At 41.5% G+C, this 16,105-nt stretch overlaps 1 protein-coding gene across 4 annotated transcripts in view; it reads right to left on the minus strand.

The window, feature by feature from the left end:
• The window catches only part of CEP57 (centrosomal protein 57), a 33,848-nt gene that overhangs the window by 8,494 nt on the left and 9,249 nt on the right, over window positions 1–16,105 (minus strand). Inside the window, exons 1-5 of one of the 4 annotated variants that reach the window (XM_027677378.1) lie at window positions 15,505–15,815; window positions 10,244–10,400; window positions 7,064–7,243; window positions 6,629–6,750; window positions 5,296–5,412 (exon numbers count right to left, since the gene is read on the minus strand). In XM_027677378.1, the coding sequence (XP_027533179.1) occupies window positions 5,296–5,412; window positions 6,629–6,750; window positions 7,064–7,243; window positions 10,244–10,400; window positions 15,505–15,618 (690 nt within the window). In that variant the 5' untranslated portion in view covers window positions 15,619–15,815. Of the gene's footprint in view, window positions 1–5,295; window positions 5,413–6,628; window positions 6,751–7,063; window positions 7,244–10,243; window positions 10,401–15,329; window positions 15,349–15,504; window positions 15,816–16,105 lie in introns of those variants that run through there. The other 3 variants (XM_027677381.1, XM_027677380.1, XM_027677379.1) reach the window with 3 other exon arrangements.

Consider the following 16,105-nt stretch of genomic DNA (forward strand, 5'->3'; position numbering starts at 1 on the left):
GTCTGTATAGGCATAAACACAGCAGTCAAAACTCTTATGCTTAAAACTTGATTTTTCTGTTGTTACTTCCATAATTGATATCTGAATTTAAGTCACAGCTGACAGCAATACACAAAGCTGTCTCTCTCTCCAGCTGTAAAAACACTCTAGAAAGTAAGTTGCTTTGTGTACATTATCCTCCAAGATTCTGTACTACAAAAGAGCTAACAAAGACATATCACATATCATCCTAAGCCGAGAGAAGACTTGCTTTACTTAGATCACTAATGGTATTTTTGCTAAAATGTACAGTCTTACAAGAAAAGAATTTTTGAGTATCTAGCCACCATCCTAATAAAGAACAGGGAGGAAAGTTTATATGATGCCTCTGAGATACCTTTAAACAAAACTGAAGTAATTTCATGTTTTTATCGCAAAAGCATGTAAGAACTCTTCTGAAACCCTTTTTCAAAGAAAAGGTTTAAGGGCAAAACCACACATTTCTTTGTAAACCCTCCAACAAGATGAAAACCTTGTTTCAACAGGATACACTGAAATTCTCAATGTGAAAGTTATCAAATAGCTGACTTTATACAGTAGAAAGAAAAAATAATCCTGAGCTCCAGTACACAAAACAACTTCCCTTCTCTACCCCCAAAGACTGATAACTCACAAAGCCACTAATCAAACTTGAGGCAGAAAAGCATGCAATACAGAGCAACAGCTGTATTTGTACAGTTCTGTTTGTTTATAAATGCACTACACTGAACTAGAAAATAAATTTCAGTTCTGCTTTACTTAAGCATTAACTGCAAGAATAATGTAACAAGCTGTTATACAAAGGTGTTAAAAGGCAAAAGCCTGGATAAATATTGAGGACAAAGGCACTATATAAAGGAATCAACTTTTTCTGTTGAATACAAGAACCCTCCTGATGATTTTTTTTTCCATTCAAAACAGATGTACTCCAGGTAACTTGTTTTCCCTTGTGTCCACTTATTGGCATAGCTCTTGATTTCCTTGTGGTCAGTCTATAAAGATCTTTTATTAACCTGTTAAGTCTTGACAGAATTTTCAGTATGAAAAATATTCTGTTTAAAGTGAAGATTGTCATGAAGCTGGGCCAAGGCTTTTTTTCTGAAATTAGTAAGTATTCCCTCAGCTAGCTGTCCAGCTGCACAGCAAGTGTGTATCTTACTGTATCATCCGTGATAGACCCTACTGGAAAGTATATACCCAAGTTAGATTCCTAACATAATTTTGTTTTCTTGTTTATAGAAGAAAGTATTGCACAGATCACTCAACCATCTTCAAGGAAGAGAGGCCACAGAGGCAAGCAAACAGACCCTCCCTGCTAGTACTGCCCATCATCTAAGATAGCACTGCAAAGCAAGCGGGCTGCCTAAACAGTCTGCTTGATCACCAGTAGCCACTACAAAGAATTTAAATAAAAAACATAGAAACAGAATATTTCAATTTCTCTTAGAAAATGGGCAAAAATAGACATTAAGTCTCATGCAATCACCTTACTCAGAGAATCACAGAATCATAGGATGGTTTGGTTTTAAAGGGATCCTTAAAGGTCACTTAAGTCCAAGCCCCCTGCCATGGGCAGGAACACCTTCCACTAGACCAGGTTGCTCAGAGCCCTGTCCAACCTGATTTTGAATATTTCCAGGAATGGGGGCATCTACAACCCCTCTGGACAACCTGTTCCAGCACTTTGCCGCCCTCATTGTAAAAAATTTCTTCCTTGTACTTAGTCTAAGTCTATCCTCTTCTAGTTTAAAACTATTGCCCCTTGTCCTATTGCTACAGGCCCTGCTGAAAGATCTGTCTCCATTTTTCTCATAAGCCTCCTTTAAGTACTGAAAGGCCACAACAAGATCTCCCTGGAGCCTTCTCTTCTCCAGGCTAAACAACCCAACCCTCTCAGCCTGTCTTCATAGGAGAGATGTTCCAGCCCTCTGACCATTTTTGAGGCCTCCTCTGGACCTGATCCAAGAGGTCCATGTCTTTCCTGTGCTGGGGACCCCATAGCTGGATGCAGCACTCCAGGCAGAGTCTCACAAGGGCACAGTAGAGGAGGACAATCACCTCCCTTGGCCTGCTGGTCACACTGCTCCTGATGCAGCCCAGGATATTGTTGGCATTCTGGGCTGTGAGTGCACACTGTTGGCTCATGTCCAGTTTTTTATGCACAAGAGCCCACAAGTCCTTCTTGTCAGGGCTGCTCTCAATCCTTTCATCCTCCAGCCTGGGGGGAAGTTGTCCTGACCCACGAGTAGCACCTTGCACTTGGCCTCATTGACTCCTGAGGTTCCTGTGGGCATGCTTCCTGAGCTTGTCCAGGACCCTCTGGATGGCATTCCATCCCTCAAAAAACTTCAACCAAAGACAGAAAGTTATGAGACCTCACAGATAAAGAACACCTAAATGTCAAAATTGGCTGCTGGGATAAGCATCCAGATTAGTTCCACCAGAGAGGAAATGTCTCCAGACTAAAGACAGCTTTTACCTCTGTGCTTCGCTGCCTTGCAAATTAGCATCTGCTGGGCAGCTGAGCAGTCAGTGTCCACCCAGCTGAAACAGGGAAGCTGCTGCTTCTCACCACCTGGCAATGAGAGGGCAGAGGAAAAGCTAGAGGTGTGGGTAGTGTACAGCCACAACAGGATGTGAAGTTTCATCACTTCTGTTCACAGAAATGGTGGGGGTTTATTATTAAGTCTCATTGTTAGCATTAAAATCAATTACTGTGAACCATAGTTGTTCAAAAAGCATCATCCACACATACATTCAAATTCTGGTCACCTGCCTACACACAAGACCAAAGCCCAATCTGCATTTTTAGGGAACAACCCTGTCCTTACTCCATTCTCAGACAGAGATATGTTCAGATCTTTTCAGCCAGCTATCCAGAGACTGCACTGCAGGACTACAGTTGCAATAAACATGCCTCGAAAGCATTTCTAGGGTAAGTACTCCTATTACAGGTACTTCACAGAAATAGGAATCTCAGCATTTCCTTTTCCACAGGCAATATTAACATTAGCAAATTGCTTGAAGATAATACACTTATAGGGCCAGATAGTGGCTCTGCAGAGATGACACGCTCTCAGTAAGACCCACCCACAACTTGTGCTCTGGCAGTGCCTGAAATCAGAGGCAGTTAAATTAGTGCTTGCTCACGAGCAGTCACCTCACCACTTTCCATCCATTTCAACGCACCATGTATGAAACAGTCTTTATTTCTTGCTTCAAATTCAACTTGAAAACATTCCTGTGGTCCCATGGTCATAACTACAGATCAAAGATGAAACAGATGCAACTGTTCTGATCAGGGAGTACAGTCACTCCTTCAGGACTATAAGGTAATACCTAGCACACGGATGCTCACATAGGAACATATCCCATAACCACAGACACACACACAGACCTGTGAACCAGAAAATGGGTCATCATCACAAGGAAAATGACCTTTAGTCATAGCTAGATCCATATCTTTTTCAGTTCCCAGAATTGCTTCAAAACTGTGTGAACACCCAATTCCACTAAAACAGATTTAACTGCAACAACTGCTAATTCATAAAGAAGCAAAGACATCTAGCTAGATCCAGAAAAAAAACAAAAAAGAATCTTAAGGCTGAAATAACTTTCACTAGCCACACACAAAAAGGCAAACAACTCAGCCTTACTAAACTTCAGTTGCTACCAGACAAAAACTTGGTAGAAGCCCTTTAGAGGAAATTGTAGTTGCTGAACCAGTTATTACAACTTTGACCCTGGAGGAAACTACTGCTTCTTTCACTGAACAAGACCCAGAAGACCCTTCTTTCTCTTCACAAGTGTTTGGCCAAAGTCAACAATGGAGACACTTGTACTCCACAACTGCAGCTCACCACAATGGAGTGTCAGAATCTTAAACAGCTTGTTACAGCTGCCTTGGCTCAGGGACTTCCAAGAATAGTTGTAGTGTCTAAAGCTCCTGCAGCAAACCAAGTAGCTAAAGATTTACTACCAAACATCTCCTTATGTACTCCTGGAGATATACCATCTACTTCAGCACCTGGTAAATCCTGGTATGCAGGGTGGCAAGCCTGTGATTTTGACAGGACCCAGACCTGTCATCCTCAATACCACCATCTAATCACATACTATCTGGTCCTTTTAGGGGAGTAGGGAAGAAACTTGCAGGTGGAAGACTCTCCCTGGTTAAGTTCTCTGTAGTTTCCAGGCTTGGGAGACTTGTGGTCTCTACAGCAGCAGAAAGAGGTAAGTGCACAGGACCTCAAAAACCAACACCACAGTTTGAGTGGCAAAGTTCTGGTAGTGAGTGGCTACAGGGGTGGCTTCTGTGAGGAGCTGCTGGAAGCCTTCCCTCTGTCTGAAAGAGCCAATGCCAGCCAGCACCAAGACAGACCCACTACTGGCCAAAGGCTGAGCCCAACAGCAGGGGGCAGCACCTCTAGAATAAAAGATTCGAGAAGCAGAAGAAAACCTGCTGGGGAGCAGCAGCCAGAAGAGAGGAGTGAGGATATGTGAAAGCAACGGCCCTGCAGACCCCAAGGTCAATGAATGAGACGGAGGAGGTACTCCAGGGGCCAGAGCAGAGATTCTCCTGCAGCCCATGGTAAGATTTGGTTTTATTTCTCATTATAAAATTACAAAAATTATAAAAATTCAAGGGTCAACCCATCACAACAGCATATGACCAAACAGAATCATGTTGAACTCGTAAAAGCTACTGATTCAAAAGGAGTCCTGAAATGGCAGCCTGGTTCAAACCCACTGACAGCCATCCCGTGCTAGAGGTCTTGCAATGCCACACTCCAGAAATCCACACGCAAAGTAACTAGCAATAATTGTGTTTCTTAAGAAAGAGGGCTAAAAGAAAAAGAAAAACAAAACACACACACCAAATTCACACAAGTCAAGTTAAACCTGGGTCATAACAGAAAGTAACTGCAAATTATTCAGTAGGATGCAAGGCAACTCAGAAGTTGAGATCTTAGGAATGCCTGCAAAGTTACGTGCCCAGGCACCAACTAAGCACAAAAGAGGAACACAAACAGATACTGTTAAGGCTTAACAAAACACCAACTCTTGCAGTATACAGTGACCTAGAGCCCATCTAGCCATGCAGACTTTCAGCAATAACTTTAAATTTTTACAACACTTCAGCTTTAAAAAGAAGTTTAGTCACTGTCTTTCTCTACAGCACAGTTTTGCTCAGCTCTTTAATTGACATATAGCTATCAAGTGCTGATTACAACAAACAAGACAAATCTGATATAGTATCCAACACAAATGACAGACCTCTGCTATGGACTGCATCGTAGTAAGTCTCCTATACTCTTTTTCCAGCATATCCAGCTTTTCCAATTTAGACTGAACATGTGACTGATTAAGAAGCCGATCTCTCTCCAATGAACCCTTGAAGGGAGAATTGAAAAGGAAAACAATTTATAAGTACAATAATATAAGACCATCTGTAGTAAGCCTTGTGTCTGGAGCACAAAGGAGGCCCATAAACAGTGCAAAAGAACTTCTACTTCCTCTGCGCAATTTTAGATGGTGCTACAATCAGAGACCCCTGGTGGCCTAGTGGTTAGCGTGCAGGACTTTCACTGCTGCGACCACAGGTTCGATTCCCCGGTCTCCTGGCCTGATGGAGGTCATTAGCCCTGTGAGGCCATCCATCTATGAGAAGGACACTCTAAACAAACCTACGTCCTGAGGACCTCACTGCCATTGTCCAAGCTTGCTTGGCCCCGGCAGATGAACCTTAGGATTAAAGGGTGGGCTCAGTTCAGCGCAGGCTGTGTCTCACCTAAAAAAATCCATTGCGCAGGCTGGAAAGGTAAAAGACCTTTCCCCAAATCTTCGTTCGCAAAGATGGGCCATTATTATACAATCAGAGAGAAAACTCCACTACTGCTCCACCAATGCCGGGGAACTGCACACTCAACCACAGTCTGACGAGAGAAGATTCTGCAGTCTCTCCTTCCTCCAAACCAAGGTTTGGTAAAAAAACCAAACCAAATTCATTATGCAGCTACTAGAGATAGCTTTCATATATTTTTTTTTCTTTAGCAAATATTTAACAGACAGAAGTAGAACAGCCACAGAGACCAATGAACAGAGAATTCTAGGTGATCCATACACTTATAAAATTCAAGTTCATTTTAGATATAGGCCAAATCCTAGTCACTCATGGTGGGAAACAAATTTTATTGCTATTTCTACATAATGAGTATTTCATCAGTAGTTTAGCAAAAGCAGTGCTAGCAAAGAATATCCCCAAAGATCTGAAGAGTGTGAACACAAAAGGGAGGTTTTTTCCCGTGGTACCTGGGTATAACACTGAGGGATAAGGATGAGCTATTGCAGTAAGCCAATCATACAGAAGCAAACAATTCTTATTAATACTAGAACCTGATACTGCCTTAGAAACAGGTGCACAAAGAAAATACCAGGGTCATGAGAAGACTAAAAAATGTAAGTAGGGAAACTATCCACAACTAAGTATATAAAGGCCAGCTGAAATAGACATCCACACTTCAAAGTATGAATATTACAAAACTATGAAAAATCATGACATAGTTAACGATTTTTATGATTTAACTCTGAGATAATTTTGAGAACACACCTGTTTCTCCAAGAGATGAGACTTCTCATTTTCTGCATGCTGGATCATTTTTCTCATGTAGTCCAGCTGTTTCTCTAGAAGACTGCACCGAGACTCTGCAGCTGCCAGCTGAGAAGCCAGTTCTGAAGATAACAGAAGGCAGAAAACTGAAATCACGTACTGTTTGGTCCTGGGATTTTTTTTCTGTTTTCAAGACAGTTCCAAAACAAACAAGAAAAGGACCATCTCAAAAAACTCACATATTATGCCTAATTAACTTCCATATGCATGCAAATCCTTAAAACAAAGTATGTTTTTAAATTATTTTTTATAACTCCATGTGTCATTGCAAATTAAGAGATGCTGGAAGTAAATTGAAATTACTTTACGCATCAATAGAAATAGTTTCATCCACATCAGTGTTCTGTAGTATCTATACAAAGTTTTGCAAACAACCTTGATTTTTCTTTGACACTTCAGTCTTGTCATGCTCTTTATGTTCCATTTGTTCACTCAGTACTTTTTTATAGTCTGCTGTTTCCCTGCTGAGGTGTTTTACATTCTCCTCCGCCTGAAACCTTTCCAACTCCAGCCGATGAATTTTTTCCTGGAGATTCTTCAGAGCAGAAAATATGGCTGTAATGAACAAGTACTTTTTGTTAGATATCATTAAATCACCTCTTCAAGACAACATTGAACTTGAAACATTTCTATAAAAGCATGTTATGTAACAAAGCCAGAACGTTCCTTACAAGCATCCAAGACTCCTTCCAGGAATTAAGACCTGCTTCCCTTTAAACCATAACTGATTCTAAAACTAGTCTCAAACAAATAGATGCCCTTGGTGCACACCTTTCACCTGATACATTTAGGAAATACACAACTATTTCCAAGAACGAGGCATGTAAATATTATGTTGGTTAAGTGTAAACAGTGCATGCCCTGACTCTTCATCGAAAGGAAAAAAAAAGTTACAACTAGATAGTCAAAATAGGCAATCTCTGTATAATTACTCATAGCCACAGAGTATAATAAAGGTTAGCTATTAGAAAGGCTATAGAAGTGTTTATTTAAGTAGAATTCTTTTTTTAATTCTTCTGGTTTTGCTCATGCTCCCCTCTTCTCCCCAAAAACATGCATCTCCTTTGTGCTGAACCATTCTCCCTTTCTGTTGCATTCCCAGCTTTAGCAGTTACTAAACAAAGCTTTTATATATTCATCACCACAAAAAGAAAAGCAGCTGTAATAGAATTCACATCACCTTGCAATTAGACCATCTGCTGGTAATCTGATGTATTACGTCTCTTAGCTGTATTGTTTAATTCTGTAAAGGGAACCATAACCATAAGTCCCTTCTCCTATATAGGTCTGTTAAAGTAAAACACAAGAACATCTGTACATATAGCTCATATAGCAGACTGCAAGGTAGCATTAGCCCACTCCTTTGTGCTTAAATCCACTTCAGAGAAAGAATATACCTTTATTACAGAATGCATGAGCACTACAGAAGTTGGGATTGCATCAGATTACCAAAAATAAAAAAAGAGGGAAAAATATTTATCAGAACAAGTTTTCCAGAGTAAAAATTTATCAAATCTTGAAATGCAGAACAGCATGAGAGTATCACATCAGTAAGAACTACTTGCTTTAAGGTAACTGTTAAGTACATAAGTAGTGACAACAGTCACAGTTGAGGGGAAGTTATTACTAATTTGGCCCTATTTGCTATATCAGAGTAACCAAGTGTACCCTGTTCTCTCTTTATAAATACTGTTCCTAGAATTCAGTCGAAATGGGCATAGCTGAAACTATAAACATATTTGTTACTATTATCCTTAAAAGTTAAATTGAAACCCCTGTATATTCACAACAATGACTAACAAAATACAGCAATAAAGCAACTCAAGCAATGAAAAGATAAAAAGTGAAACCCAAGAGGATGCCAAGTATCATTCAGCCATTTCTATTAGAGTATTACAGCCAGCTATGCATGCTGAGACACACACAGATACAACACAAAGAAATTAAAACCAGAATAAACAGAACTTACCATACTCAATTTCAGGATTTATTAACATGGGAGGGTGAAAGGAGCAATAAGGACTCTCAATACCAATCAAATCAATTGGTATTGAGAGTTAATTACCATATTCTTACACTTACTAAAGTGTAATGTTTCTGCATTTTTATAGGCTATGCAAAAAGAGAAATATATTGGATCACACTCAGGCTCAATTCAATTTTCAGTATGTATTCATATTTACTTACACTTCAACATTTTTTGAAAAAAAATATTTGTTAATTTTTAAAAAGGGATATAATTTATCCGATTGTCTTCCATCATCTGTACTTACCTTCCAGGTGGCAGATTCCCTGTTTGAAACTAAGTTGCCAAGTGGAAACTTAAGAGTCAAAGGTTTGTTGCTAATGCAACATACGCAATCTACAAAAATACATCTACATCAGTAATTCATAAGAAGCTCTTTCCTGCACATCCAATTTTTCATCTGTTACAAGATTCTTTCAGTTTTGTGTCAACAGCACTCTCAGAACTGATGGCATTGAGAGTATATACTGGATTTTAAATAGCACTTCAAGAATTAAGACTTCACCTACTAAGTAACTAACATATAAGTCTCTAGTAATTCAGACATGAACTATGTTATTGGAACAGGGACTTAAGGGTATCATTCTGATTTTTTACTTAGTTTAAGTAATATTAGGATACATCCTAAGTATTTCTCACTTTTCCCCCTATAAGGAAAAAATACAAAGTTGTTCATAACTTTAAACCTTGATGCCACTCCAGTCTCAAAGGAACATTATTGCAATGAACCCAAGCCAAATAGCTTATCAAAGGATCAGTCCTGCTCTAGTCTCCCAACTCCTTATGCTGCCTCCTATTCTTACCCCCCACAAGGCAGCTTTGGAATACATCTCACTGCACGACAAGCCAATTCACTAAAATAACAGAAAACTAAACAAGAATGGTTTTTGTCCTGTCAGGCAAGATGTATCTGTTTATCTGGAGATGAACACCAGGACCAGAGTGGGAAAGGAGGGAGAAAGAATAGCCTAGAAACAAGAAAGAATAAATGGGAGAAAAATTGCCTCCCTTTTTGGTGTGGTGAGCTCTCAGTTCAGCATCGTGCTCCTCTCTGTATCCTCTAAGTCTTCGCTGACATGATAAATACTTGACACACCCTTTGACCATGACAAGCCTTACGATTTCTGTCAGACCAAACCTCTTCCTTTGGTCCAAACCATTCTGAGGACTTAAGTCTCCTTACTTCTAACTCAGCTGTGAACTCAGGAGAGGAAAGATTAAAAGAGAGGAGGACTGAAGAAGGGGCAAAGAAAACATGTCAGTACAACTTCAGAAAGCACTCAGACACTTTTACAGTTCTCTACTACCAAAGAGCAGCATCTTTCTCCCGCTGTAAGATGACCTTTCTCATCAGGTGTTCTTCAGAAAGAGAAGAGCAAAGGACCTACAAAACAGGCGACCTGGACATCACTGGGAAGTGATAAAAGGATAAAAAGACTGCAACCTTTGTAGATGTGGAGGACATACATGTATTTATTTTACCACATGATTTGGAAACAGGTAAGAAAACAACTTTGATGAACTATTACCTCTGCTATGACTTTCAGGATATGGAATTACTGGTTTCCATGGGGAGCGCTGCAAATCAGAATTAATAAATGGCTTGTAATTTGGATATTCTATAAATGAAGTTGCAGAGAGTCCATCTGTGACTGACATAGAGTTATGAGCTTTGTGCAGATCATCCTGAAAATAAAACAAAGATGTTATTCACATTTTTCCTTGTCACAATAACAAAAATAAAGAAAAGCAGAATTCTATCAGATGATGTGTGGAAGTACTACTGCTGGAGACTCTTATACCACAAAAGCTGTATTTCCTTTCTTAGGCTGTACCATTTTTACATCCAACTCCCCCTCAATTAAAAACAGTGTCTAAGAGAAAAATGTCTCTCATACGAGTTTCCGATTTCCACTTTTATTTTGCATTTACTGGTACTGTCACTTACTAGGAGGAGGCAATACACAGTCAGTTGGAAAACAACTGCCTTGTTAATTACTGCTTGTATTCACCGCACATGAGGTACTGCACTAAGGTGGCCGAAGCTGATAAGGCACACCCAGGACCACGGTTCTACATCCCCTCATCCAACACAACAGCTCACTGACTGCAGATGGGGCACAGGACACTCTCACCTCACCCTCCCAACTGCAGAGTCCCAACCCTTCTCTTCCACTGGCTTCAATTCATCTTCCCTATCTTTCCATTAATATATTGAACCTCTCAAGACACATTCAGATGATTTTATGCAACACCTGGTTAGTGGAATCAACATAGGAAAAGCAGAGCAGATCACAGCCAGGAAGGTACTCATGCCTCTAAGCAGTAATATGCCCTTTGATCAGCTTGAGACTGCTCTCAAAAACACGATCACAGAGACCACAGTTTTCCAAGCAGTCCACACCAACTCTCCAAACATCTGCTGTGTTTTGGATGTTGCAATGACCAGAGGGGACCACCTGGATGTGAAGACGCTATGCAGATGGAATACCATTAAGCCATGTGCTTTCTAACATGATTCTTCTCAGCAAATAGGACACGGCACTTGGATTACCATGTTTATGGTTTTGACTGAAACTGGCAACCTGGCCTAAGCTTTCCGATCTGTGTACATGAATTAAACAGAAGATGAATGCTTATTTTTAATGTGCAAGAGTAATTTCCCTCCACTGTGCCCAACACTACACATTTCAGTGGCAGAATATGAAGGCAGCCTAGGAGAAAAGTGAGCTGCAGGCAGATGTGAAGCTCCCACAGCTTTCCCCCTCTGCTAGTATGTCAACTGAGGAATTGCTGATTTTGGCAGGCTGATTTTAAGCTTTTGCAAATACCAATCATTGGGAGCATATCATGACCTAAATAAAAATACAGAAAGTATTATGTATCTCATAGCAAATTAGACAGTCCAAAATGCACTATGAGGAGGAAAAATAATACAGGGAAAAAATATAAGAAAATTTCTAAGTTATTAAAAGCCCATACACAGCTAATTTCCACTTATAAAGAAAGTGATTCATCATGGACAAGAAATTAGGATCTTAAGAACTCTGAATGTATCAACTGGTGTTTCCAAGCACAGTTTTATGAATGCTTTGTAGTTTGTGTTTATAACATTTTCCTACACAACATAATGACTTTTTTCAAAATAACTGCATTTGCACAAGAAGTTTTGCTACCAAAGAAAAACAATTAAAACACTAATCCCTAATTAAGAATATCTATTACAAATATTTTGAAGAAGTGTTGCATGCAAATACACAGTGTTTTATGCTCAGCAGCCTCACTGGTCCAATCAGAACATGTGAATTTAAGACCAAAAGCTTGTTAGGTGCTAACATGAAGACCCAAACCTCACTCCTGCAAAAATACCATCAGTGTTACAGGATATTGCACTGATGAACACAGAATACTAAGACCAAATGATAAATTAAAAATGAACCAAGCAAAACACAGTACTTGCAGCAAGCAATAAAAGAACAGCAGCAACATAAGGCTCAACAACCCAAACAACAGTAAGGATTGACTCAAATAACAATATACTGTCTGCTATTGATTCAAATCAAAGGTATCCCATGAAATAGTCAAAAGAAAAAGGGGAATTCGAAACCAAAGTAGGGCTGACAGCATCACAATGTTCCTAGATGTCTCTACCATCTTTTATGTCTTTATAGGTAAAGAATAAAAATACAACTACATAAAACCACCAAACTACAGGAGTTCCTGTTTGTTTTTATTGGCACAAGTAACATTTTCCTAGCCAACAGCAGACCAACTTGAAAGAAAAAGCTGGCATACTCAGAACACTTGAACACCAAGTCACACAAAGCAAAGAAAATAGAGGCTTTTGATTAGTTGTATGTCTTCCAAAATCCACCTGGATGCAGGGAACAGGCACTAATTCAAATAGTTTAATAGTCAGTACAGATATCTGCTTGAAATAAATACTGAAAAAATTTTGCTGGAATATGATATATTGTACAGGCAATCATTCTTTACTTCAGTCTCAATAACCACTTGCTACCAAGTATATTTTCCTTATATATTCAGTTTCACAAAAAGGGACTTTAAATAAGTCGACTGAATACTTTGGGAAAGTTTATGAAACAGCATCAAGGAATTTCCCCATGAAAAAGTTCAAACTCCAACATCACAGCAATTCTCTGCTCTTCTCCCTGGCTTCTCTCAAGTCATTAAAAATCATCCAAGTCTGTTCCTGCTCTTGGAAAATCTCATGGGGAACATCATGCTCCGATGCTCAGGAAGATCATGAAACATTTAAAAAAAAAAACATAATTCAGGAAACTCTATATAATTTGCTCTGAATCTCAGCTAGGCCACATTTGCTCACTACATCTCCTCTCCCTCTTTCAGGGTACTCCCTATAGTCTTTCCTTCCTTATGCCATGCTAAAGCCTCAGAATAGTAAATGAAAAGGCTTAACAGTCCCAGAAGGAGCCAAGTGCACCAGTATTACATAACAGTAGTGAGCTGAGCACATTTAATCTCCACAGGCCTGCAGACATAACCTTCCAAAATTCATTGCTTCTATGACTGCCTATCAGCTGCCTACTCAAGCATGCAGAAGGGAACATTAAAAACACAGAGCAGCTATAGCTGAACACACCACCAGCACACAGCAACCTCCTCAAGCTCTTGAAGGCTGAACACAATAGGGAAAAAAAAAAAGACACAACCTCATATGGAAAGTTTTCCAAAAAGAATCAGCAATTTGGGACTAGGGGGACACTTTTCAAAGCAAACAACTTATGTAGATAATGAAAATAATGTTGTTACTTCCCTGACACAATAAAGAGATATAACACACCACAAAAAACTATGCAGAAGACTATTAATCTCAGTGGTGTATCAATTTTTCAGTAAGGAAAAAAACACCTGTTTTTCTTCTTATCTTACAAAAATTTACTAGATCCATTGCCAGTAAAAATAACAATGCTTTATAAACAAACTGTAGAACTAAAGAGAGAAGGACACAACATTTTTCAGGCAATAACTGCAGCAAGGAAGCATGAAGGCACAAAGTCACCACCACTGGCACTGGAAAAAGGGACTAAATTAGAGCAGCAATTGCAAGTTTTTCTGTGGGTGCTCAGAACAAAAAAAAATAAAGAGAAAAAGAGACTGATGCTTGCTAATGCTTTAAGTGACACACATTAGTTCTCACACTTGGCTAAAAAAAAAAAAAAAGCAAACCCAGAAAAATTATGTAGGGATTTAGAAAAAAACAGAATAACAAGATGCCGAGTTTACTAAGCATAAAATATCCAAGAACCCTGTTATTAGAACTTTCAAAGTAGTCATTTTGGAGGGGCAATTTCAATTAACAGCCTGCCATCTTCCCTCAGTACTGCATAACTAGGAAAGTGGAGAAGGACAGGCCCACCCAGAGACCAACTTAAGTTCTGTCTGTGCCTCCCTGATACTGATCGAGTCAGAAGCACTCTACATTTTAATAACATCTCTAGTTAAATGCACAGATAAAAAAGTTCACTTAGTTAAGCAATTACATCAAATGGGGGGGAAATGTTGGCACAACATAGCATTTTTTGTCAAGTATCTGCTGTACAGTACCAGATGTATTAAAAGCAACTATTTTCCAAGTTTGGAAAACATTAAATTTGTTTCTGCTTCTTTTTTTGAACACATACAAGAAGTCTGCAGTAGGCAACTTTTTTTCCCCAACAGTTTTGTTTTGCTAGTTAGATTAATTAAACGGCCTACATTTACCTACTGAATACTAAAACTAGTCTTCTGACATCCTCGTCTACGCATCCTAGAAAAAAATATCAGTCAGGAAGGAACACAGCAGTCCTCAAATTACTCTTGCTGGTAAAAGTGTAACTGTGGGCTGACAATGCAGGAGAGGAGACACACAACAGAGAACCCCGAGATGGGTGCTCACCATGCAGGCAGTGAGACCCCCAAACTGTGAGTCCTCATAAGACAGACCTCACACGCCATTATGCTGCACCCTTTTCACCATCTCTGCTCCTCCAAAGCACGTGTAAAGACGCAGCTTTTCACAAATTTTGCCACTGCTCCTCTACACTCCGCGTCTTCAGAGGGATACGGACGAGGAAATTCCGGTCCCCTGTGGGCAACCACCTGCACGTTACCTCCCAAGCTGCCAGGTGCTCCCACGTGCGCCTAAGGGCACAGGAACACACCAAAGCTGAGCCTCAGCTTCAAGTAACGTTTTCGACTTACAAAGAGAAACCACCAGAGGCTCAATCCAGCTCTCCCAGTTTTCTGCTGGGAAACCTGGGCTCGCTGTGCTCACCCGGCTGACCCAGCGCTGCACCACCCCGGGTTTAACTGAGCCCCGCCTGGCCTTGGAATAGGAGCTTTCAAAGGCATGACCCCAAGTTATTCCTACGAATAAACCGAATTCAAAATTTTATTCCCATTCACTTGCAGACAGCACCTCCAGACACTGGTACGGGGACAGCAAAAGGGCTGGTTTTAATAGCAGAGTACCTGTCTCTTTAGAAAACATACGTGCGTATACCATGTGCATATACATACATATAGATAAATATACGCATATATATACATAAACATACACACACAGAGATACATATATATACATATACATACATATATAGTATTTAACAGACAAGCCAGCTTCCACCGCCCTCACGGCTCCCGGCACGCCGCGGCTGGGCAGGCCGCCAGCCCCGCATCGCCCGGCTGCTCCCGCCCAGAACCCCCAAGCGGCCCGTCCTGCCCCTCCCCGGGGGCCTCTCCCCGGGGGCCTCTCCCCGAGCCTCACCGTGCGCTGGTGGCCGGGCGCCGCCGCCGCCGCCATGTCGGCCGTGAGGGAGCCTGCGCTAGCCCATGTCCCTTTAAGGCACGGCACTCGCGCGGCGCCTCGCTTGACCGACATGCCAGTCTGCCAATGAGAACAGAGAAGCAGGGGGTAAGCCCCGCCCCAGCACCAGCTCAGACTTCAGTGATGCGTCAGATGTCCAATAAGAAAAGAACAAGGGTGCTGTTCAGCCAATGGAAGGGTAGAAGCCGGGGGGGCGGTGCTGCCCCCGCACTCAGTCGCTGGGGCAGGGGGGCGGCGCGTGGGCCCGCGCGGAGGGGGGCGGGCGGAAGAGGCCGGCCTTTGTCAGGGGAGCCCCCGCGGCCCGACCAATCAGAGCGCGGGGCCGCGCCCCCGCCCGGCGCAGCGCGAGGCGCCCGCGGCGCGATTGGCGGCGGCGGGGCCGGCGGGGGCTGTGATTGGGCGGCGGCGTTCGAAGGCAGGTTTGGCGCGGGGCGGCGATTGGCTGCGCGGGCGCAGCGCGAGCCCGGGCCCGGGGCGGGCGGAGGGAGGGAAGGGCGGGGGGCGCGCGCGGGGTGACGCCGCCGCCGACACAAGGGGGACG

This window comes from Neopelma chrysocephalum, unplaced genomic scaffold (assembly GCF_003984885.1).
Source record: "Neopelma chrysocephalum unplaced genomic scaffold, ASM398488v2 Primary Assembly neopelma1_43, whole genome shotgun sequence".
NCBI classification, from domain to species: domain Eukaryota; kingdom Metazoa; phylum Chordata; class Aves; order Passeriformes; family Pipridae; genus Neopelma; species Neopelma chrysocephalum.